The sequence below is a fragment of the Macrotis lagotis genome, chromosome 8 (genome assembly GCF_037893015.1).
Source record: "Macrotis lagotis isolate mMagLag1 chromosome 8, bilby.v1.9.chrom.fasta, whole genome shotgun sequence".
Classification (NCBI taxonomy): domain Eukaryota; kingdom Metazoa; phylum Chordata; class Mammalia; order Peramelemorphia; family Peramelidae; genus Macrotis; species Macrotis lagotis.
The window spans coordinates 45,437,739-45,464,881 of record NC_133665.1 but is presented as its reverse complement, the minus strand read 5'-3'; the positions used below and the strand labels follow the sequence as shown (position 1 = coordinate 45,464,881).

At 34.9% G+C, this 27,143-nt stretch overlaps 2 protein-coding genes across 3 annotated transcripts in view; both read right to left on the bottom strand.

The window, feature by feature from the left end:
* The window catches only part of GRID2IP (Grid2 interacting protein), an 898,914-nt gene that overhangs the window by 467,592 nt on the left and 404,179 nt on the right, over positions 1-27,143 (bottom strand). The window lies entirely within an intron of this gene.
* Positions 1-27,143, bottom strand: part of SLC44A1 (solute carrier family 44 member 1) — a 187,061-nt gene that overhangs the window by 104,240 nt on the left and 55,678 nt on the right. For both annotated transcript variants that reach the window (XM_074196783.1, XM_074196785.1), the window contains exon 3: positions 14,231-14,373. In XM_074196783.1, coding sequence (XP_074052884.1) covers positions 14,231-14,373 — 143 coding nt within the window. The remainder of the gene's footprint in view (positions 1-14,230; positions 14,374-27,143) is intronic.

The window sequence follows — 27,143 nt, the reverse complement described above, 5'->3', positions numbered from 1 at the left end:
TTATGGGTCTTCCTTAAGGATATGATTTCTCTCTCATCACACTCAATTTGGATCAATGTACAATGTAAAGACTGACAAATTGCTTTCTGTGGGAATGGGGGTGGGGGAGGGAAGTAAGATGGGGGTAAGTATAAAACTCAAATAAAATCTTTAATTTAAAAAAAACTTGGTCTAAGATGACAACATTCATAAATCAAGACCTAAGGCATCAAACCTTGATATCCCAAGTGATAACCTCAACATGATCAACCACTAAATTTCTGAAGTTATGGAATAAAACACAAAAAGGATATCCAGCTGGAACACAATCATAAATTTGATTAATAAAATGGTACTTTATTAATTATATAATGGCTAGAAGGCCAGTCTTGGAATGAGGAAGACCTGGGGTTCAGGTCTTACCTCTGACCCAGACTAACCCTATGACAATGGATGGACAAAATATTAATCTTTCCGGTACCAAAGGAAACTTTAAATTGAAATTTTTGTATTCCTATAGTTACCTACATAAAATCACAGGTCTTGATGACCTTCCCCTCCAACCCCTGCCTCCCCCAAATGAGCAAAGGATTAAATAAAAGAAAACTTATAAAAATTACAAATTTGGACACAGAATGGGCCATTGACAGCTATCTGGGGAAGACTCTAAGGACTAGTTAAGATATAGTGGTTTCATGAATTGTGGGAAGAGAAACTGGCATGAAGATGCAGAGAGTTTCAGTCAGAATGGGCAGAACATAATAGGCAGGGAGCTGAGGCATAGGCAAAGGTCTTATATCTGTTTCCCAGTGTAACCAGAAACCACAGTAGGGATTGAAGGAGGAAAACAACATGGACAGAGAGGAATCAGTTCTGGCAATAGTTTGGAGTGGTTTTGCAGGACAAGGAGCCTGATGAACTGCATGCTAAGAACATGGTCAATTTTTACATGTGAAAGAGTTTTGGCTATCTTAGAATATGCTTGTTCTATGGTTCCTCTTTAAAATTATCATTCTTTAATGTTAATAGAACTATTATTCTGTAGTTCTACAATTCTTTATTTGCAAGAAGTTCACAGGATGTCAGAGATGGGGACAGCTAGGTGGCACAGCGGATAGAGCACTGGCCCTGGAGTCAGGAGAACCTGAGTTCAAATCTGACCTCAGACACTTGATAATTACCTAGTTGTGTGGCCTTGGGGAAGTCACTTAACCCTACTGCCTTGCAAAAACAAAAACAAAAAAAAAGGATGACAGAGATGGCACTGGCATCAGAGACTATACCAGTCCACCTCATTTATAAAAATCTAATTTGTTTATATGAACAAAATTTTGTTGCTTACTCCCCATTTCTCCCTCTGTCCTCTCCCTACTGGGGGTGGTGGTGGTGGTGGAAGTGTGTGTATGTGTGTTGGGGAGTGGGGGGGAAGGATGAAGTATTCTTTTGCTTCTTTCTTTTATCTCTCTGGCCTAGTAGTGATCTCACTGGATTAAAAGCTGTGTATAATTAAATGATCTAGGGGACATAATTACAAACTCCCTTTCCAGAATGGGCAAATTTCTCATCAACCCTGTCTGTTTTCCCATAGACCCTTCAACCATTGTCATTTTCCTTTTTTAACAACTTTGCCAATTGGGTTGCTATAGGTCGGGGGGAAACTAAGATATTAACTTCCCAATTTTCTTATTATTACTGTCATAAGAGAATTTCTGACAATGTTTGTTGAAAGTACATTTTTTGAGAATGATAATTGACTCCATTTTGTTTTGTATTCATCATTTTGCTGTATATAAGCCTTGCATGAACTGCAGGGTCAGTTGCAAAAGCTTTTCTTCTTTGCTCCTCTAATTCACTAAAGACCTAATTGCCTTTTTTTAAAGGAAGATTTTGGTCTTTCACATGTCCTCCTCTTTTAACTACTCTGACAGTCACCCTTTGACATAGTGGAAATAAATATACTAACAAGGATACATTCCTTATCTATTTCCTGCAGCTAATGATATATATTGTCCTAAACAAAGACACGTTTTTTCTTTACATAGCCAGCTGCACAACAGTGAGTGGCCTTTTTTTTTGTAAGTTTGTTTCATGTTATGTATAAATATATATAACACAAATTTTGAATGATACACAATCCCAACAACTGTTGGTGGTGTGTGTCAATTCCTTTTTTAAAAATTGTATTTATTTAAGACAGTGGGGTTAAGTGACTTGCCCAAGGTCACACAATTAGGCAATTATTGAGTGTCTGAGGCCACATTTGAACTCAGGTCCCCCTGATTCCAGGGCTAGTGCTCTGTCCACTGCGCCACCTAGTTATCCCTGCACCACCTAGCTACCCCTATAATTCTTTGTGTAAAAAAAAAAGTCTCTTTCTCTGATTTATTTTGACTTCTTGGTGTTAATTACTGTTAACCAGGTGTTAACTAGAATAAGAAAATTCATGCAACACTGACATGGAGAATTCTTACATATGACTATTGGTAGATAGTTTGAATTTCTTACTTTGGAAAAAAATACCTATTCATAAACTGAGCATTTAATGGCCCTATTTACTTTCTTCAAAGATTTTTTTTAACCATTTCCTGTTTCCCCTTCAAATTTTAGTTGGTTTTGTATCAAATTGTTCATTTTATCTTCCATGGTTCATTCAATCCCTTGTTTGGTCATACTCTCTTCCACTGGAGATCTAAAAAGTAATTTCTTAACTATAATAGCACCTTTTGTGGTTTAGTTCATTTCAGTTATATCCAATTTTTCATAACCCCATTTGGAGCCTTTTTGGTAAAGTGCTTTGCCAGGTCCTTCTCCAGTTCATTTTACAGATGAAGAAACTGAGGCAAATAGGATTAAGTGACTTGCTCAGGGTCAGATAACTAGTAAGTATCTGACCCATTGAGCCAACTACACTTATTCCTTAGTTTCCTGTCTTGCTGCTACAGTTAGCATTTCTATCACACTCTTCCCCTTGAACATTTCTTCTCTCTGGGTTTTTGTGGCACTATTTTTCCCTGGTCCTCCCCCTACCATTTGATCAAAACTTTTCAGTTTCTATTGTATATTTATCCACTATAAAAATACTCACTATCTTGAGTACTCAATCATAAATACCCCTCACTAATCATGATTATCCCCTAAGTTTCTTTTCTGAGCTTTCTCTTTCCTCCCCATGCTTTTGGTGATGGATTTCATTAGCTCAATGAATTCCATTATCAGCTCTTTGCTATTGATTCTCCTATCTACTTTTCCAACTCTAATTTCTCTCCTGACCCTTAGTTTCACATCTTCTATTGCCTAGAATCTCCAACTGGAGATATCTCAAATTCAACATTCCAAAACTGAACTCATTATCTTTCTTCCCAAACCTTTATTTCTTCTTTTTTTGGCTTTTGGCTTTGTTTTTTTGTGTTTTGTTTCTTGCAAGGCAGTGGGGTTAAGTGCTTGCCCAAGATCATACATCTGGCAATTATTAAGTGTCTGAGGCCCCATTTGAACTCAGGTCCTGCAGACTCCAGGGCTGGTACTCTATCTACTGTGCCACCTATCTGCCCCCCCCTTTATTTCTTCTTAACTCCCCTATTCTTTTTTATTTTATTTTATCCAATTACATGTAAGGATAGTTTTCAACAGTGATTTTTATAAGATTTGTTGATTTCCATATTTTTTCTGTCTCTCTCCTTTCCTGGCCCCCTTTTCCCAAGACAGTGAGGTTATATATGTACAATCATATAACTTCCCTATTTTTGTTAAGTATACCACCATCCTCCCAAATCACTCAGACTAGAAATCTAGGTGTTATTCTTTACTTCTCACTCTCTCTCATCTTCTATATCCAATCAGTTTCCAAGTTCTGTCACTTCTACTGTCATAACATCTCTGACTTATGATTCCTTCTTTCTTCTGATACTGCCACCATCCTAATACAGGCCCTCATCACCTCATAATTGAACTATTATAGTAACCTAGTTTATCTCCCTGCCTCAGGTGGGCAGAGGCCTCCATTCAGATATAAAATTTATCTTAAAATGCAGTTGTGACTCTCTCTCACACATACCCATACATGCGTGTTAGCACACACACACACACACACACACACACACACACCCTTCTGCTAATAATCTCTAGTGGATTCATATTGCTTCCAGAATCAAAGATAAAATACTCTATTTGACTTTTTAAGCCCTTCATAGCTTGATCCCTTATTACAAATATTCTCCTATCTTTATTCTCACTCTAAGACCAACTTGCTCCCAAGACTCTGAGTCACCAAATAATGATATACCAATTATCTGAGGCAAGATTTAATCCTGGGGTCTCTTGATCCTGGGTCCAACATTCTTTTCTGTTATATCCTGTTGCCTCCCAAAACTAAATAAAACCCAAAAGGAATACATGTAAAATTTTGCAATGAAGTTTAAAAGGATTAACTACATAAAAACAGGATGGAAGAAGTATAGCTTGACTATCATTCCTGTGAAAATTTCTTTAAGTTGACTGCAAGCTCACTGAGACAACAGCAATGTGATGAGACTGTTCAATTCTGGGTGATATATATTAAAAAATACTGACAAGGCAAAGCATAACTACAGGGTAGAAGTTTTATTTAAAAAAATATAAGAGGTTTTTGTTTTTAAAAATCTAAGAGATGAGATATGAGAAAAGTTCGAAGGAACTAGAGATGTTTAGTCTGGAGAAGAAAACACTTGCAGAATGTCTTCATAGCTGCCTTTAAATAATAATATATTTACTATAACATTTTATATATTCATATAAATATATAAAATATTTAATAATATATTATATTACATAATATAAATAAATAATAAAGCTGCAATGTGAAAGAATTTATTTCCTCATTTTGTGAGGTTCTAAAGAATAGAACCAATACAGAAATCTATTTAATACTTAAGAATTTTATAAGATACTTTCTTTACTGATATAGAAAGCAATAACTCCTTTCCTTTGAAGCACTGTTCCTCATTGAGGCTAAAAGCAAATGACCACCATCTGATGAGCTTCTAGACTTAGCTAGTCTTCAAACAAACAATACATAATCCACTAGTGAGTTGTACTTAAAGTCTTTCCAGGTTAGAAGGGTATATGAGAATTTCCATCACTTTCTAGAACTTAGTCATCTCCATATAAGGACAGATAGGTGGCACAGTAGATGGAGCACTGGTCTTGGGATCAGGAAGACAGGAAATTGAATGCTGCCTTAGACACTTGACACTAGTTGTGTGACTTTGGGCAAGTCACTTAACCCTATTGCTTTGCATTCAGAGTAATCTCCAGTGGTCCTGATCCATATCTGGCCACTGGACCCAGAAGGTCTGGAGGAGAAAGTGAGACTGGTGACTTAGCACAGAAGTCTCTCACTCAAATCCAATTCATGTGCCTGTCATGGCATCACCACCCCTTATATCATGGTCTTCAAGAACAAAGGAAAACCTCATTATCATCTCACCTTGGGGAAGCATCACAGAAGGACTACAGTGGAAAAACTATATACAACTCAAAAATAAAATCTTAGTGATGCCAACTTACAATTCTTTGTAAAGTGCTTTAATTCATTCAGTTTCTGTTCAGTGAACCTATTTAGATTTTGGATAACTATGCAGTTTGATATTCAATAAATGGATTTTGCAAAGGTAACCCTAAGTAGTACCATTATTCAAGCTGCTAATGTACCAATGTATTATTAGACAGCATATTCAGTGGTACCATAGAACTTTTACATTTCAATGACAAATTTAACACTTTATTTTTTTATTTTTTAGGATTTTGCAAGGCAAATGAGGTTAAATGGCTTGCCCAAGGCCACACAGCTAGGTAATTATTAAGTGTTTGAGACTGGATTTGAACCCAGGTACTCCTGACTCCAGGGCCGGTGTTTTATCCACTGTGCCACCTAGCTGCCCCTAAATTTAACACTTTCAAAACATTAATGCTACCTTTCTAATGAGCTCATTAGGCAGGAAAAAAAAAACCAAACCAAACCCATCCTGGGACTACTGAGCAGTTGATTTACTTTATTATGACAGAAATTTCTAAAATATAATCTAATTTTATTATTATATATTCACCTGAAATGGAGGTTAATTATGAACTTAAGTTACTCCATCTTGGTTTTAAGGAATTAATGAAGTTTTTCACCAATAAACATTGTTATACTTTTTGCTTTCCTATAAAACTACAGGAATCCTGTAATTTAACACACACACACACACACACACACACACACACACACACACACACACACACAAACACACTACAATTAACTAATAAATAAAGCTAGAGTTGGTAACTGAAGACATTAATAAAATAGACAAACCATTAGTTAAGCTGATTTTTAAGAGGAAATGCAAATCACCAATATCAAAAATAAACAAAAGATAAATCATAAATGATTAAGGGGAAATAAAAGAAATTGTGAGAAATCACTTTGCCTATTTTTAGGTAAAACTGATAACTTAAGAGAATCATATCAAACTAAAAAAATTGAATAAATCAATCTCAGAATAAGTTGAAATAAGACAAAAGAACTCTCAGATGATTGTGGGAATTTTATCAAATATTCAAATCATAGCTCTAAATTACGTAAGTTAAGAAGACATCCTATAAAATTCCTTTTGTGAAACAACTATGATTTTGATATCCAAACTAAGGAAAGAGAAATAAGAGAAGAAAAAGCACAAACCAATGTCTATAATGAATAATACTGCAAAACTATTGAATAAAACATTAACAAGGCTATTACAACACATTCAAAACATTATCTACTATGAGGCAAGCTAGATTTAAAACAAGAATTCAGGGATGAGTAAAGATTAGGAAAAATATAAATGTGTATGTAATAGACCATTTTAATAGCAAAATGATTTTTAAATTGTGTTCATGTCAATAGATGTAGAAAAAAATCAACAAAACATAAAACTCATTAATGTATTTTTTAAAAATAGAGGGCCTAAGAATGGAACTTTTCTGTAAATAAAGAAGAACCAAATAGTTGAATACTCTGTAATGAAGAAGTCCTAGAAGCCTTCCAATATCATCAGGGGTAAAAACTAATATGTCCATTGTCACCACATGAAAAGTCAAAAGGAAAATTCTTGGTAAAAAAGGAAGATGGCACTACAAATGAAAGTGAATGCAAAATTGTTTATTGAAGGAAGGATTGACGACTATGTCCAAGCAGATTCCAGCAATGGGTAGTGGGGAGAACAAGTCTTTTTATAGGGTACTGGATATAGGAGGCAGGGTGGTATGGTTTCTATAGGGACTAGGAGCTATTGGGGTCTCTGAGGAGGATGTGTTTTGTTTGGGGGGGATCACCAATGTGAGATGTGGCATTGTATGGAGTTACTATGGAGGTTGGGAATGTGTCCTTAGGAAAAGGACAATCAATGGAGTTCTAATGGGCAACAATAAAACTCAGATCTGAATCCAACACTGTTATTTATATATGTTATTGTGATTTAACATAGTTCTAAGAAATGTTAGAAACAGCAATAAAAGGAAAAGGAATAAAAAAAGTAAAAGGAATTCAAGGAAGATGTCTAGACAAAGATAAAACAAAATTACTATAATTTCTGGACATTATAGTTTATCTAAAGAACCTGAGATATTCTACTAAAACTGAAATAGTACTTTCAAAAAAAGAAGCAGAATATAAAATGAAAGGAAGTGGAGAAGGGAACAAATATTTATTAAACTCCTACTATGTGATAAGTGCTTAACAGATATTACCTCATATGAGTTTTACAACAAACCTGTAAGATAGTTATTATATATGATCCCCATTTTACAGTTGAGAAACTAATATAGATATCAAGTGACTTGCTCAGGATCACAGGGTAAACTTCTGTGCTTACATTTGAACTTAGTTCTTCCTGACAGGATCAAGCACATTTTTTTCTTTGTTATATAGCTACGTAAAAGGTCCATCTAGATACACATAAAGTATCATTCTTTCTGAATAAATTAACAAAATTAAGCAGAAAGAGGAAAAATCCCATTCTGAAGAACTACAGAATAAAGTATCTTAGAGTTCTGCTATCAGGGTAGACCCAAAACTACTATCAACACAATTATAAATACTTCAGAAATAAAGGAAATCTTATGACTTTGGGGATATAATTCTCACAATTGAGCTATGCCAGTATAATAAAAATGGCACTATTATGTAAATTAATTTATAGATTAGGTATTATACAATAAAAGAATTAAGATAGTATTTTATATATCTAGACAAAAAAAATCAACATATAATTGAAGGAACAAAAACGTAAAGAATTTCAAGGAACAAAAAGGTCAAGAAATAAAAACAATATATTGAATGATGGGGCTTCCAAAATCAGATTTCAAATTATATTACAAAGCAAGAATAATTAATACAATTTGGTACCGGCTAAAAAAAAGAGAGCTAAGCATGAGAACAGATTAAGTAAATAAGAAAAAGGAGTACTCTAACAGTAGAATAGAATTCTTGAAAAACCTAGTGAAACTAAATAATAAAAGGAATAAAAAACTACTCTGAAGTTCCATCTCATATCTATCAGACTCAAGAATATGAAAAAAGATGAAAATTTCATGTGCTAGAGGGGATGTGGGAAGACAAACATTAATATACTGGTAATGGAGCTGTAAATTGAGAAATCATTCTAGAAAACAATTTGGAAGTATATATATATACTCCCTATGTGTGAGTATGTGTGTGAGTAAATGGAAGAGCTTCTACCTGGGGGGATGGATAGAAGCCTCTTCTTGATGGGGAAATGTAATTGTGGGATGGAATAGTTATAGGGGGAAAGAACATCAATAAAGCTGAGAGGAACAGAGGAATGATTCAAAGGGACAAAAAATGTGTTACTTATTAAACTTATTTAAATGTGCATATATATATATACATATATATGTATATGCAGATTTTTAAAAATAACAAAATATTGCATATGGTTGAAGTTCAGTTTCTCATATGGTTGCCTTCCCAGTTCTGTGTTTTGTGGTGTTTGTGATAGTTGATGACTGAAAAATTTTATTTTAAATGTAAGATAGAAGGGAAGGGCATTCAGTATCAAGAATGATCCAAAAATACTCTGTAAGATTTAAAGCAAACTATAGCTGTGAATTATGATTACCCTTTTTAAAAAAAAAAGTTCTCTCCCCCAAAAAGGGGGTTGAGATTGAGGAAGGGAGCTAAGGGAATTTTAATTGGATGGTTTTGATTTTCTCATTGAAATCAGTGGCTAAGTCATTCCTGTACCCATGGAAGGTTAGTACAGCTGGTAACAAGAGAAAAGGCTGGAACAGTAGAGATGAATAATATAAGGAACAGATCATAGGAAAGTAGTCTATTATGCAGTGTGGAGGACTATTTAAGTTTTTTATGGACAAAATAAACTCTCTATCTCTACATCTGCCATTAGCACCCTAAAAGTCCTAGAGCAAGGGCTCCTAACCTTTTTGTTGTGTCATGAATCCCTTAGGCATTCTAGTAAAACCTTAAGACTCCTTCTTATAAATAATGTTTTTAAGTAATTGAAGGAAATGCTTTATTTTAGTTAGCAGGGATTAGTAAAAATAAAGATGTGTTTTTTTCATCCTAGTTCATGAACATCCTAAAATCTACTTACAGACCCCTTGGTGGGGTAAGGGGTCACAAGGATCCTAAGTTATGAAGCCTGCCCTGAAGAAAGAACATAAAATGGTGCTAAAGACTCAAAAATGAAAATTCACAGACTGTGGATATCAAAAGGACAAGGGGAACAAGGCTTTTTTTTGGCATTAGCTAATAAAGCATATAAGTAGCAAGTTAAAGGAAAATGATAATGATAAAGTAAGAACAACTTACATTTGTATGGTGCTTTAAAAGTTGCAAAGTACTTCATACACATTTATCTCATTTGATCCTCAAAGTACCAGCTACTGGCTAAATGCTATAGATATATTATCCCCACTTTACAGAAAATTAGGTTGAGAAATGTAAAGTTACTTGACTAGGGCTATCTGCTGAGATAGGATTCACAGTTAAGTCCTCCTGACTTCAACTTCAATTCTCACATTGTATTCTGCCAAGACCTATAATAATCAGCAGCTACATACTTCTAACTATCCTTGCTGATTGAACTCCTACTATAACCCTGCACTATAGCCATTTTCTTCATCCCTGGCAGACTCTCTAAAGGAATATCTACTATAGGAATTTTAGCCATTAACAGAAACTATTCTTAGAATGACCAGACTCCAATAGCAAGAAGATGAAAGATCCTTCTGGTATTAGAAGGTCAAATCTCCCTACTTCCAGTATTCCTTGGAGACTCTTTGGAGTGTCAGATGCCAGGAGTTTCCTTTTTCCCTTCAAGTTCACCAGATTTCTACCCTCACTACTCCCAGAAGGCCAAAACCCTAGGTCCTGCTGCTATAGCTGAAACAGCAAAGGGATAGTTTTTTCCTGGTTCATCGATCGTATTTTTTTCATCAGTTTTTGGTGCCTAATTGGGACTCAGCATATTTTCTAATTAAAACAATGTTTAAAATGATGATTAGACCCTATAATATTAGTACTCTAGTTTAGCTCTACCACATATTAAACTGACTTCAAGGTTGGGTTCAGAAACCAGAGGTCTTTTAAGACTTTTAAGTCTATTTCACTAGGGGAAAAAAAATCTCAAGTTCCCAGTAGGTAATTAACAAACCAACTTCTGGAACATAACCAGTTTACAAGCTAAGGTTATCTATTTAATATAGTTTTATCTGTCATTTTTCTGTTTCACTGACTGAACCAAGTCAAAAACATCAACTGAAAGAAAAAAAGATCAAAATAAGACTGATTAATAAGGAGTCTTTTAAATTAAAATCTACAACAATAATTTTCTTCATCAAGAAAGAAAACTGTGATAGAGCACCGGCCCTGGAGTCAGAAGTACCTGAGTTCAAATCTGGCCTCAGACACTTAATAATTACCTAGCTGTGTGGCCTTGGGAAAGCCACTCAACCCCATTGCCTTGCAAAAGCTAAAAAAAGGAAAAAAAAAGACTTCATTAAAAAAAACTTTGAATAACCTTTGCAATTTGCTCAATACTATACACACAGGGGATGTTTAATAAATCTTTTCTGTTGTACAAGAACAGAATGTTAAGGAGACAGGAACCCTGCTAGTAGAATGCAGCAATAATCTATAAAAACTGATTATTAATCCAAAAAACGACTAATGCAGAGAATAGAATACTGAAGGGGTATGATTACTGTTCGATAAAAAAGATAAAAAAAGAGATGGAGATGAATGAATCAAAACTAACAGCAAAGTTTTAAACTTGGGAAAACAGAATAGAGAAGTCTAAAGTAGAGATAGGAAAAAATAGGTAATTGGTCCCAAAGAATCAACTTTAGGCATTTTGAGTTTTAAGTAAAAGAAATAAAAAAAAATGTAAATATTTGGCAGGCTGCTAAAGATGTAGGCTATCTGGAGAAAAATGATGTTTTCAAGGAAAGTCAAAGGAAACAAACTATAAAAAGTAGTGACAAAGAAACAAAGATGAACAAATGTAGAGATGGAGAACCATTTTTCTATCAAGGGGCATTTAGATATTTATAACATCATTCATCTGCAGCATTTGGTCAAATATTTAATTAATTAATTCACACCTAAAAAGCTCCTAGATTTATTGAATTTTGAGTACTACCTGCATTTGCTGTGGCAATGCCAGACCAAATGGCCTGCCATTTGTATATTTCCCACCCTTGAACAAATGGTAAAGGGTTGACCCTTTGAGGAGAGGTAAAAAACAATGGACAAAAAAAAAGAGAGAAAATAGCAAAAGTGGCAGAGATGAAACAAAAATGTGGTATTCTCTCAATTCTAAATATTCTTTCACTTTTATATAATTAAAAGGGTCCCTTTAAAGCAGATACTAAGTAAACTGAATTGAAGGAATGTGTTTTATGAACTGCAACTTCTTTTCCCAGGAAGAATAACCCAAGTACACTGAGATTATTACCTGTTCTCTTTCTTGTACCTAAGGCTACTGTTTTCATTTCTCCCATCACATTTCACAGTATTATGATTTCACTAGAAATTAATATCTTACATAAAAATCTTATAGTTTTATATTTCAGATAAAAGTCATAGTACTTAAAGGGGGTAGGATTAGAGAAAATTTTTAAGCATGCAGTTCCACACATTGAATACAACCATTTTTTCAAAATATGTGTTTTCTACAATTCATATATGAATGGTTCATTTTATAAGGCTAGACATCTGGAAATAAGGTGAATGCTTTTTATAAAATAATAAGTATGCCAGAGTACTCTTCGGAAAAGCTATATTCATGGATTGCTAACAGCCCCGGGATTTCAAATTTGCCTCCAATATAATTAAAGGTTAATCTGAGGAGAAACTAAGTACCAGAAGTTTAAATGCAAAAAGTCATTTACCTAAAGTTTGGTAGCCTTGTTGATGGCCGTGTGTTCCTATGCTCAAGTTATTGTTGATCCATAAGGGAAAAAATTCATGATTTAAATTAAGCTGGACTGTGTAAGCTGAGGAAAGCAGGCTTAAAAAAATGAAGTCTGATCTTCACATGAAAGGGGGGGGGGAGGAACTGCAGATGTAAATCTAGTTAAAAGAATAAGGACAGAACATAGAAAATAGTTGTGTCACTAAATTGCTCCAAACTACAGGAACATTTCTGCAATTCTTCATTGTGGAAGTTCTTCATTCCCTCAAAGGAAATGTCTGGGGAAAACAACCTCGGACTGACCCAACAAAAGGAAAAGGTTTTAAAAACAATCCAGGAAAAAAGATGATTCCCCCTGTCTTCCAAAGGATCTTAAATTTTAAGAGACTTATCATCACACACCAAGGTTAAATGGCAGGTGATGAATTTTTTCAATCACAACCCCAAAGATATCAAGAAAGCACCCATACTGGTTTTTTTTTTAGGTTTTTTTGCTAGGCAATGGGGTTAAGTGGCTTGCCCAAGGCCACACAGCTAGGTAATCTTTTAAGTGTCTGAGACTGGATTTGAACCCAGGTACTTCTGATTTCAGGGTCAGTGCTTTATCCACTGCACCACCTAGCCACCCCCACCCATACTGTTCAAATCATTTAGGTACAAAAGACTAATCATGCAAAAGACTAATAGAAGAATTAACAAATTCATTAGTCTTCTTTATACATCTATTGTAAATGAATTTGTCCTGAACAAACTAGTTGATCTTTATGAAAAGTTTTAGTATTCAATAGTAAATTAGAACTACTCATTTCCATAAAAATATATATAAATTTCAGGGGTATAATATTTCATAATAGGGAATTAGGCTCATGAAAAATTTCATTTATTGGTTATAACTAGGAATACTATTTTTCTTAAGAAACACAATTTTTTGATAACAGCCTTAATAAACAGAATGCTGATTAATTAGTTTTTTAAAATTCTTTTTTGCTTAATTGGCTGTTTGATTTATATTCAAAACTTATATAAAAGCACTAATGGCCTCAATTTACTAAACCATCTCTAAACTACTTTCTGCTAATTAGAATAATCCAAAGAAGTACTCAAAACCTTGAGTCATATGAGTCATTAAAAATATACAGTATGAACAAATATGGTGTTATCAAATACTAAAAACATAAAAATGGCCTAAATGAATCACATTCCACAACACATGCATATATACCTTAAACTTAAAACTATGATAATGAATGAAACTTGTTTAAGTTATCATTTCAAAATTAATGAAAATTACAAGACGATTGTAAGAAACCAAATCTAAAATACTAAAGTGTTACAAAAGTGGTGGTCTAGCAGAAGTTTCACAAAATCCTAAAGATATCTTCATTGTTTTAACACATTTAAAAAATCAACAGTTCCGTTCTCTATTTCCCTATCCAAATATAATCTGAGAAAGAAAATCTTATATTTTGTTCTCTAGTTTAAATATTTATTCTGTTACTAAAACTGACAATGAGAAAATGGGAGGGACACATACATATATACACGAGCAAAATATTTACTAGAATCAAGTCTATGTGCACATCTAAAAAACGTACACATTTAACTGTAGCAGCTAATTTTAACTAGAAATATTTTTCTTATTGAAAATGAAGAAGTATTTAGGTAAAAGAAAGCAATATTTTTAAAATTAACAATGAGAGTTAAAGTTAATAAGTATACTTTATTCTATGAAAGTAGGAAACGCAAATATGTGCCTTCCCAAAGCTATTTAAATGCTTCAATGTTCATTTACTCACTTCCGATGGGTGTGGTCGATGCCACTGTTAGATATTCTTTCCACTTTTGCATTTTTCTGCCCACATATATTTCCATAGCTGTCGTATCCTGACACTAGTCTTGCTGCTGCACCTGTTGCTATTGAAAAGCCACAAATAAATCCCTAGAAAAGAAGCAGAAAAAATAAATAAATAAACCAATACACTGTCTCAATAGCAACAGTCACAGCCTGACACCCAGATACCCGCCCTGCTTTTCTGTCTGTTCCAAGGAAACAAAGAGCTTTCTTCCAGTGACAGAGAGGAACAATAATTCACTGTTTCCCTTATATTTTATCTAACTCATAGAGAAAATACCCCCAGTTAGGCCACAGGGAAACACTATTTATATTCAAAACCAAACAAAATTTTTGCAGGAGGTACACTTGGTACATTTTAACAAAACCAGTTTTAAAGGGTGTCAGAGGCAAAAGAAAAGAAACATCTTTGAAGAGTAACTGTAGTTTGTGTGTATCAGAATCATTCTTACCTCATTGAGCAACACAGATGCCTTCCAGCAATAAAGTTTTAAACAAGAGAATGAATTTTTACAATGCAGCAATTATAAAATACTTTACATCTATAGAAGACACAGAAAAGCAGTAAAGTGCATTAAGGATCAGTTATGCTTGTAAAGGTTACTTCATTACATGGCCATATGCATTAGTACAAAACCTAAGGCAAACAATGGGAGGCTTTAGAGAAAGTACTATTCGTGCTAAAGCAAGGATGAACTGGTTGAAATGGGGAAACAAAGGCTTAAATTCAACCCAAGGATGTTCATGCCAAGAAAGTGAAAAGAAGTGACACTGGAATCACACTTAATTAAATCTGTTAGAAGAAGAAAGAAATTTTTAAAAAATTCATACAAATTACATTTTAATTAAGTTGTTCATGTTTTATTGTTTTTATTAGACTGGTTAATGAAAATAGATCAGAGGTAATAAGCAGCATTAACAACATACATAATTCTTAATAAGCAAAAGGTGAAATTAATAATAGAATACTAATTCAAAGTAGCTATACTAGATTTCAGGTCAGCTGTATTGAATGTTCTATTTTACAATTCACATTAGACCATCTAGGGCAGTTTCATATATGTGAAGAAAATCAAACAAAAATATTTTCCCAACTTCTTTTTCTCCCTCACCTAAAACCACTTTCTGATTCGAAATAGCAACCAGTATTGCCAAAGAAGTTTCTCTAGATGGAACTATTTAGTTTAGCTGAAAAGATCGATAGTTATTCCAACCTAACAGATTAACTATTAACTGCTCATTGATTTTGTTTAACAGGATTGCAGATTTAGAATTGAAAGAGGTCTTTGTTTTACTAATGAGGAAACTGAGAATTATAGGGATTGAGTGTGACTTGCCAGTGTCATGTAGGAATATATAATTTGGAATATCTGAAAAAAAGCTGGTAATCTGAAACTATAATTTAGGAGCTAGACTAACACTGGATAAACAGTTGTGAGAAACATCTCTATAGAGATGATAATGGAACCCACTGCACCCAGGACCATCTCTAGTCATCCTAATTCATATTTGGCCACTTTCTGGAGAATGGTGAAGCTGGTGACTGCACAGACCTCCTTCACTTAAATCCAGTTTACTTGCATGGTACAGCATTATCTCCCTGATGTCATCATCTCTGAGAAAGAAGGACAAACAACCATAAGAATAAGGAAGTAAGTGAAAGAACTGGGATTTGATACTAGGTTCTTTGACTATAAATCCAAGACAATTTCCACTGCACTCTGCTATAAGAGGAAAAGGTTAATAAGAACCTATTTGTCTGCTCCTACATAATTGCTTCTCATTTTCCTCTTCATTTCTATTTCTTTTCTACAGTCCTGAGAGAAGTTTTTATTAGTCAATTTCTCAACGTATTTCCAACACTCTAGAAGAAGCTAGAGGTGAATAAGGGCTGTATCAGATACCCTGTCTTCCCTGTCTCTATATTTACTGGCACATAGAGAGAGAGTGTGACAAAGACAGATAGAGAGGGAGAGAGACACAGAGAGAGTGATGGACAGAGAGAAAAAAAGAGATAGAGAGAACCTTAAACAAGAAATTTTAATAATCTTCACTTAAGCAATAAATCAATAGCATATTTAAACATTTACTATGTTCCAGGCATTGTGTTAAGAGCAAAGAATACAAAGATCAGCCCCCAAAAAAGGCCCTGACCTCAAAGAGCTTCCACTGTAATAGGAGATATAGAATGCAAATCATGTATATACAAGATATAAAGAATAGAAATGAAAGGCAATCCCAGAAGAACAGCATTAGTAATAGAGTAAAGGAAAGGCTTCTTGCATAAGATAGTATATTGGTGGAGTCATGAAGGAAGCAAGGGAAACTTGGAAACAGAAGTGAAAAAGAACATTGCAGTCCTAGGTTGGTTGGTTCTTCTCCTCCATTATCGAAGAAGACCAAAATGATATCACTCTGCTTGAGACAAATTACAGTGTGTCCTACTTTGGCTGATCAGACCAATACAAGCTCTGAATGTTCTACCATAGGTTGGGTACAAATCCTCCAAGTGAACACTTGGGGTGGGTACTCTAAATTTATATATCTCATATGTTCTTTGAACTTCTTCAATTCTGCTTTACTCATAGAGTGCAGCACCCTCACTTATGAAGGCATGTCATGCTGGGAGGTCCTGTCCCAGTGTTTCCCATGCTGCACAATCAATTCTAAAGTACTTAAGAGAAACCTTCAGTGTCCTGTATCACCCCTTTATGAGCACTTGCTCATTTGAGTTATCCAAAAAACAGTCTTTGGCAAATGTACATCTGGCATTCTAAGGATGTGCCCAGCTCACCACAGTTGTTCTTTTGTAGTAATGTTGTAATGTTTGGCACTTTAGCTTGAGAAAGGACCTTAGTAAGGACCCTCTCCTGCCAGGCTATCTTCAGAATCTCCTAAGACAATGGAAATAGAAATGATTCAGTTGCCTGACATGGTACTGGTAGATTGTCCAGGTTTCACAGGCATACAGCAATTTAAATTAGGTGGTTCATCTAATAACTTCTATTCTCCCACACCTTTTTTTCAGAGCCTCCCAAATACCAAGCTAGTTCTGGCAATGAAGATGTTAACCTCCTTGTCAATGTGTACCTCCCAGGAAAGGGCACTGCCAAGTGTCCACAGTACTCAAAGCTTCTCCTTTTGCTGTAATTGATGGTTCCCACATATGAATTGGTGTGCTGCTGGTGGAGGGAGCACCTGTATTTTCTTGGTTTTAATGGGTTAAACCTAAATTAGCACAAGCAGCAGAGAATCAATCCTTATTTTGTTGCATCTCAGCTTCAGAGGCTACATTGAGTGCACAATCATCTGCAAACAGAAGATCATGTACCAATACTCCCTCAACTTTGTTCCTGTCTTTTGTAGCCTTTTCATGTTGAAGAATTTATCATCACTGTAGTAGTTGACCTACTGTGATCATCCTCATGGCATTTGATAACATGACTAAAAACATCACACCAAAAAGCATGGGAGCAAGGACACAGTCTTGTTTCATTCCACTGGTGACTGGAAAATCTCAAGAGTATCATCTACTAGTCAGAAACTGGACAGCATGAAATTAATGGATGATAATAATGAACTTCTCCAGGCAACCAAATTTTGACATAATTTTCAAAAAACCCTCACAACTGATCATATCAAATGCCTTAGTCAGTTCTACAAACACTGCCCACAGACCTCTGTTCAAAGGTTAAGGGTCAGGGAAAGGTCATAGAGAGGTGCAAGGGATAGCAAGAAAATGTCACTGGAATGGAAGAGTAAATGGTAGGGGATAGGTTGCAGTTTAAAAAGGCAAACAAGGGGTTTTATAATTGTTTCTAAAGGTAATAGGGAACCACATGATTGGACCTATGTTTTAGAAAAGATCATTTTGGTGGCTGGGTGGAAAATGATTAGAATAAGGAGAGACTCTGGATCTGATGAGTGAATTGGATTTTATAGTTTTAATTTGAATTTATTTTAGTTTGATAATCATATTTGAAGAATTTTTTTACACAGTCTTTGATTACCTACTCTTCATTTATGAAATTTGTTTTTACCATTTATCAACTGGGAAATAGCTCTGGCTCTTAAATAGTTATACCAAATCCCCATACATCTTAAATACCAGATCCCTATTAGAAATATTTGCTGCAAAGATTTTCCCCAAGGTAATTGTTTCCCTTCCAAGTTTAAATGTGACTGATTTTGTTTGGATAGAAAATATTTAATTTTTTTGTAATCAAATTTGTCTACCTTATCTACTGTGATTTCTTATTTTCCTCATTGTTATAAAAGGTATCTCTTTCCCTGTTCCTAAGTCTTATAAGCATTTACACTCTATTGTGGTATATAGTCAATAATTTTTATTTACATCTAATTTCTGTTATAATGCTTTCCAGTTTTCCTCAGCAGTATTTTTCAAATAGTAAGTCCTTACTACAATAACTATTCTTAGTTTTTTTTTCAGACACAAAGTTACAAATCAACTGCTTCTGAGTCTTGGGCACCTAATCTTTATCATTTAATATTCTTGTTTTCAGCACTAAATAATTTTCATGATTACTGCTTTTTAGTTTGAGATTTTACATTATAAGCCTCTTTATCCCCCCCTTTTTCTCATTATTCCCTTTAAGAGTCCTGACTCTACTCCTCCAGTTGAATTCTCTTGTCTAACCCCATGAAATAGCTGTTTGATAGTTTGATCTGCATGATTCTAAATCATTAAAAATTTAGTTAATACTCTCATTATTTATTACACTGACATCTTCATTTCTGGAAAGAGTATTATATAGTTGTATTGGTAATTGCTATATATTGATAGCTAGACCCCCAAATATGTATTTTTATTTTTAATAGAAATTCTTTTTCTTTCTCTTTCTGCTGGATCTTGGGATAATACTGTGATCTTATTATTTATTTCACTTAATTTTTAATTGAATCTCCAGGATAGTCTAAGTAATGGCATTTCCAATATACAATGCTTTTACTTCTTCTTTGCCAGTACTTATTGTATTTGTTTTTCTTGATTCATTGCCATAGCTAGCATTTTTGAACTATGTAAAATGATATGTGACTTTCCCTTTCATTATTAGAAAGTCCTCTCATATCTCTATACTACAAATAGAATAATAAATAATAAATAGAAATGGTCAACTTATTCTTATACTTTTTTCATTCTTTTATTTAAAAAACTTTGTTACTATAACTAGAGGGTACGATATTTTTTTTGAAAGCTTTGCCTGCATCTTTTGATGATTCTATATTTTCTATTATTTGCTAATATGGCCTTTTACATTGATAATTTTCCTAGTATTAAATCAAACATATTCCTTGTGTAAATCCAACCTAATAATTTCTATATTCTCTTTATAATGTTGTAACCCCTTGCTAATGTTTTACTCAATAATTAAGCAACAATATTCATTAAAAATATTGATCCAGGAGACGGAGCCAAGATGATGACAGGAGAAGTGTCTCTCTTAGGTGCTCTCTCTCAAAAACTTATAAAATAAGAACTCTAACTAAATTTTCGAGAGACAGAACCCACAGAAAGATCCAGTGAAGCAGTTCTCCAAGGTAACCTGGAAAATAGCGGAAAGGTTCCACTCCACCAGGTTAGAGGGATGACCTGCCAGAGTGAAGGGCCTTCAGCCTCCCAGAGGCAGCCCCAGGGTGCTGACAGCTGCGGCTCATGGCAGCAGGGGCAGTTTCCTGAAGTACACACCAGGGGAGCACAGGGCACAAAGTGGAAGATCAGTGGGGGAGGGGGGGCCCTGCCAGAGCAAGCAGTGAACCCCAGCCATTTAAAAAGCAGAATTGGCCAGATGGAAAAAGAGATAAGAAAGCTATCTGAGGAAAACAAATCTTTCAGATGTAGAATGGAGCTGAAGGAAGCTGCTGACTTTATGAGAAGTCAGGACACAATACTTCAAAATCAAAAGAATGAAAAATTAGAAGAAAATGTGAATCATCTCATTGAAAAAACAACTGATCTGGAAAACAGATTCAGGAAAGAAAATTTAAAAATTATTGGGATACCTGAAAAGTCATGATCAGGAAAAGAGCCTTGACTTCAAAGAATTCCTACAGGAAAATTGCCCAGATATCCTAGAAGCAGAGGGCAAAATAGAAATTGGGAGAATCCATCAATCTCCCCCGGAAAAAGATTAAAAAAACCCCAGGAATATTATAGCCAAGTTCCAGAACTCCCAAGTCAAAGAGAAAATAGTATAAGCAGTCAGAAGGACACAATTCAAATATTGTGGAGCTGCAGTCAGGATCACACAGGACTTAGCAACAACTACATTAAAGGCTTGTAGGGCTTGGAACATAATATTCTGGAAGATAAAAGAGCTCAGAATGCAACCGAGAATCAACTACCCAGCAAAACTGAATGTCCTCTTCCAGGGAAAAAGATGGGACTTTCAATGAACCCGGGGAATTTCAAATGTTCCTGCTGGAATGGGCAGAGCAGAATAGAAAGTCTGATCTTCAGGTACAGGACTCAGGTGAAGTACAGAAAGTGGAGGAGAAGGGTAAGATATGAGGGACTTAATGATGATGATCTACATGTATTCCAGCATAGAAAAATGATACTGATAATACTCATAGGAAACGTCTCATTTAATAAAGCAGGTAGAAGGAGCTTTTATGGATGAAGCCCAGGAGAAAGCTGAGTTTGAAGATATATTGTAAAAATGGAGTCAATGGCTAAAAGGGAAATGTAATGGTAGCAAGAGAAAGGAGAGATAGAATAGGCTAAGATATTTCATATAAGATTTTTTTTTATTACAATGAGCTATTGCAGGGGGGGAAGACAAGGGGGAATGAGGGAACCTTCACTCTCATCAGGGGTGGCTCAGAGAGAAAACAGCATATATACTGAATGGGGTATAGACATCTAGAATAAGGAGAAAAGAGGGATGGGGGATGGGGAGATGTGAGTGATGGAAGAGAAGGTGGACCACGGGGAGAGTGGTCAGAAATAACACATTTTCTTTTTTACTTCTTGCAAGGGGCTAGGATTGGATGACCTGTCTGGGACCACAGGGTCAGGTGGTTGCTGGGCCTTAGGGGTGGTAGGTGGGCTCAGGGCCTCTTGACCCCAGGGCCGGTGATTAGTCTGCTGTGCCACTCAGCTACCCTACATCATATTTAAGAGGAGGGGTAAAGTGAAAGGAGACAGAAAATAGTGTATGGTAGTGGGGAAGTATGAATGGAGGGAGTTACGATCAGCAATGGCAACAGTGGAAAATTATGGAAGTAGCTTTTGTGATGGACTTCCCTAAAGAATGTGATCCACCCGTGACAGAACTGGTAGTGTTAGAACACAGACTGAACCACATTTTTTATTATCATTATTGTTATTTTTTATTGGGGGGGTTGCAGGGAGGATGGGGTTGGGTGGCTTGCCTGGGGCCGCACAGCTGGGTGATTGTTGGGTGTCTGAGGGCGGATTTGGACCTGGGTGCTCCTGACTCCAGGGCTGGTGCTCTGTCCACTGTGCCACCTGGCCGCCACTACTACTACTACTACTACTACTACTACTACTACTACTACTATTATCATTTTATTTTGAGTTTTGGGTTTGTTTTTGCAGGGCAGTAGGGTTGGGGTGGCTTGCCCAGCTGGGTGACTGCTGGCTGTCTGGGGCCGGATTTAGGCTCAGGTGCTCCATCCAATGTACCACTTAGCTTCCCCTATCATTATTATTATTATTATTATTATTATTATTTTCCTCTTTCCTTTACTTTATTGCTTTTGAAGGTCTATATTTTGTTTATATATGTTTACTCTTATATGCGCTTTATAATATAATTTTAGATCAGGTAGGACTATGCCACCTTCTTATATGTTTACTCTTAAACAAGAAAATTTTAATAATGTATAAAAAATCATTTGTACAAAAATAAAATAAATATAAATTTAAAAAGTGACATAATAAAATGTAATAAAGGTGAGGGTGGTGATCAACCTTGATGGACTCACTCATTCTATCAGTGCAACAATCAGAGACAATTTGGGACTGTCTGCGATGGAGTATACCATCTGAATCCAGAGAAAGAACTGTGGAGTTTGAACAAAGACCAAGGACTATTACCTTTAATTTAGGGGGAAGAAACCTTATATCTTATGGTCTGATCTTGCTATCTCTTTTAGTTTATGTTTCTTCCTTAAGAATGTGATTTCTTGCTCATCACATTCAATTGGATCAATGTATACCATGGAAACAATGTGAATACTGACAAATTGCCTTCTGTGGAGGGTGGGGGGGAGTAAGATTAGGGGAAAAATTGTAAAACTCAAAATAAATAAAATCTTTTAAAAATATAATAAAGGGGGAACGGCTAGGTGGCATAGTGGATAAAGCACTGGCCCTGGAGTCAGGAGTACCTGGGTTCAAATCCAGTCTCAAACACTTAATAATTACCTAGCTATGTGGCCTTGGGCAATCCACTTAACCCCACTTTTCTTACAAAAACCTAAAACATATATATAATAAAGGGAAAATGAAAGATTAAAACAATTGATCCACAGTTTTATTTTTCTGCTTTATCACTCCCTGGTTGGATTTCAAGATCATATTCATTACCTTAAAAGGATATTAGTATCTCTCTTCTTTCCTTATTCTTGTAAATAATTCATAAAATATTATAATTAATCATTTTTTGAAAGACTAATAGAATTCATATGAAAACCCATCTAATCTTGAAGATTTTTTATTTGGGAGTTCATTTATTGCTTATTTAAGGACATTTTCTGAAATAAGGTATTTTACTATTGAATGTTTTGTTAATCTGTATATTTCATATCTTTAAATATTTATTCATTTAATTTAGATAATAGTTGTATAAGCACAACAGTCCCAAATAATTTATTTTATTCCATTAATTGCTGTAAATTCTTTTTCATTTTTGATGTTGGAAATTCAGTTTTCCTCTTCATTTTTAAGAAAAGATTAGTTAATGATCTCCATATTTTATTTGTTAAAAAAAAATCAGGTTATACAAAGACTGAGTCAAAATAGAAGAAAATGAAGAAGCAATTGAGCCTTTCTGCCCATTACTACTCAAACTACAACAGTGCCAGATGAAATAGCAATTGAGAAATTGAAGAAAATTTTTCAAGTGCAAGATTATGAATTTGAACTACAGGAAAGTTTCCAAAGTACAAACTATGGAACAGAGTAGATGGGGATCACTGATTCAGTGTCTAGTACTGTGTGCTAGGGCGGCAATTCAGGGACATGCAGACTTCAGACTCGCCAAACAGCCCAGTCTCGCAGGGATACTGTGAAAGATTCAGTATTCAGTATATCAATTCAGGGACACCCAACGCATTAGATGAATTTAGTCTCTAGCCCAATATTTCAGAACATGGGAGAAAGATCAGCAAAGAGAATGGCATTCTCTCCCACAGGGGACCAGGACAATATAGCACAAGAAAAAGGCTGTCCCCTAAAGTTACAAAGATGGAAGATTCAGTCCTAAGAGCTTCTAACTAGGTTGACAATGGTGGGTTGCCCAGAGCAAATCATAAGAATAACTAAACAAACAAAAAAAAGAAATAGAGTCATTATGATGTCACAAATGACCAAAAGACAAGTCCAGAAAAGAATTCCAAAATACCTATAAGCAAAGCCTCAAAGTAAAACATAGCTCTTCCACAAGATGAACTAGAATTCTTAGAATTTCTAAAATATCTAGATCACTAAAATTTTGATACTTTAAATTCATCAGATTGGCAAAGATAACAAAAAAAAGGAAAATGACAAATGCTGGAGAGACTACAGGAAAAAAGGCACATTGATATACTGCCGGTGGAATTACAATTTGAAACAGTTATTTTGGAAAACAATTTGAAAGTATGACCAAATGCTATTCAATTGTACATAGCCCTTGAATGACCAACATGAGACCTGTACCCAAAGAAAATTTTTAAAAAGGTCAAGTTAGTTCATAAATAGGTTAATATAATAAAAATGACAATTCTACCAAAACTAAACTACCTGTTTAGTGCCCTACCAATCAAAATTCCAAAAAATTACTTTAATGAGTTAGAAAAGTTGTAAGTAAATTCATATGGAGAAATAAAAAGTAAAGAATTTCCAGGGATTTAATGAAAAAAAAGTCCAAAAGAAGGTGGCGTAGTCCTACCTGATCTAAAATTATATTATAAAGCATGAATCATCAAAACTGTCTGGTATTGGCTAAGAAATAGAGTGGTGGACCAGTGGAATAGACTAGGTGCAATAGCAGGAAATGATTATAGTAATCTGTTGTTTGATAAACCGAAAGAGTCCAACTATTGGGATAGAAACTCTCTCTTCAATAATAACTGCTGGGAAAATAAGAAGTTAGTACGGAAGAAACTTAGATTAGACCAACACCTCACATCCTATACCAAAGTAAGAGCCAAATGGATACCAGATTTAGACATTAAAAAAAATACTATAAGCAAACTAGAAGATTAAGGACTAATTTACCTATCACATCTATGGAAAGGGGAGCAGTTTATGACTAAGGAAGAGATGGAGAACATCTCTAAATACAAACTAGAAGATTTCGATTACATTAAAAAGTCTTTTGCACAGACAAAACCACTGAAACCAAGATCAAAAGAAATGTAGTAAACTAGGAAACAGTCTTTACAACTAATGTTTCTGACAAAGGACTCATTTCTAAAACATACAGAGAACTGAGTCAAATTAAAAAAAAAAGCCATTCACCAATGGACAAATGGCCAAAGGCCATGCAAAGGCAATTTACAGATGAGGAGATCAAAGCAATCAACAGTCATGAAAAATTGCTCTGGGGCAGCTAGGTGGCACGCACAGACCCTGGAGTCAGGAGTACTTGAGTTCAAATCCAGCCTCAGACACTTAATAAATACCTACCTGTGTGGCCTTGGGCAAGCCACTTAAACCCATTGCCCTGCAAAAACCTAAAAAAGAAAGAAAATTGCTCTAAATCATTACTTATTAGAGAAATGCAAATTTAAGCTTCTCTGAGGTACCACCTCACACCTCTCAGACTGGCCAATATGACCAGAAAGGATAATGATCATTGTTGGGAGGGTTGTGGGAAATCTGGGACGCTATATTACATTGTTGGTGGAGCTATGAACTCATCCAACATTTCTGGAGAGCAATTTGGAACTACCCCCAAAGGTCAACAAAAATGTGCATACCCTTTGATCCAGCAATGCTGCTACTGAGTCTTTACCCTGAAGAGATGATGAAAAAGGGTAAAAACTTCACTTGTACAAAAATATTCACAGCAGCCCTATTTGTGGTGGCAAAGAATTGGAAATCAAGTAAATGTCCTTCAATTGGGGAACTGATTAGTAAACTGTAGTATATGTATGTCATGGAACACTATTGTTCTATTAGAAACCAGGAGGGACGAGAATTCAGGGAAGCCTGGAAGGATTTGCATGAACTGATGCTGAGTAAGATGAGCAGAACCAGAAAAACACTGTACACCCTAACAGCAACATGGGGGTGATGATCAAACGTGATAGACTAGCTCATTCCATCAGTGCAAAAATCAGGGACAATTTGGGGCTGTCTGCAATGGAGAATACCATCTGTATCCAGAGAAAGAACTGTGGAGTTTGAACAAAGAGCAAAAACTATTAACTTTAATTTAGGAAAAAAACCGATATCTTATTGTCTGATCTTGCTATCTCTTATACTTTACGTTTCTTCCTTAAGGATATGATTTCTCTCTCATCACATTCAATTTGGATCAATGTAAACAATGTAAAGAGTGGCAAATTGCCTTCTGTGGGGGGGTAGGGGGAGGGAAGTAAGAATGGGGAAAAACTGTAAAACTCAAAATAAATAAAATCTTAGAAATGAAAAAAAGTCAAGTTAACATGTATAAAATGAATGTGTATAGATATATATGTAGATATTTATACATTTTTACATATGCATATGTACATAAATATTCTATTGTGGTGGCAAAGAAATGGAAACTAAGATGGTTCTCTTCAATTATGGAATGAATGAACAAATTATAGTACATGAATGTGATGGAATACCATTGTACTATAAAAAAATGATAAGAAGGATAGTATCAGAGAAACTTGGTAAGACATGTATAGATTAAGATAATGTGAGCAAACTGTAATGACTTATACAATAACATATCCACAGTTAAAAACAACTTTGAAAGACTTAAGAACTTTGATCAACATAGTGAACAACCATAATTTCAGAGAATCAATGAAAAATTTTTAGAACTAATGTTAGGGGGCAACTAAGTGGCCTAGAGTACAGACCCTGGAGTCAGGAGGACATCAGTTCAAATCCAGTCTCAGATACTTAATAATTTCCTAGCTGTGTGACCTTGGAAAAGTCATTTAACTTCACTGCCTTACAAAAAAAACCTAAAAACAAAAAATCTAATGTTAGAAGGAGACACATATACTTGGACACTGACAGTGTGGGAATGATTTATTTGATTATATTTATTTATTACAAAAGTTTTGGCTTTTCTTTTCCAATTAGTGGGGGATAAGGTGTTAATTTTTAAAAATAAAATTTAAATTTTAAAAAAGTGACAATTTTATAGAAACCTGAGGAGTATAGTATAAACTGATAAAGGAATAAAGAGAGCAGAATTTGACCGATTTATACAATAGCAACAACATTGTAAAGACAAATAACAATGGAAGAAATAAGAACTGTGATAAATGCAGTAAATAAGATGATTAATCAAACATGTTATAAAGGTGACAGGGTGCATAATGAGACTTTTTTTGGACATGATCAATAAGGGAATTTCTCTGATTATATTTTGTTTACAAAAGGGTTTTTTTGATCTTTTTTTTCTCTTGGAGGTAGAAGGAAGGGAAGTTGGAAGAAA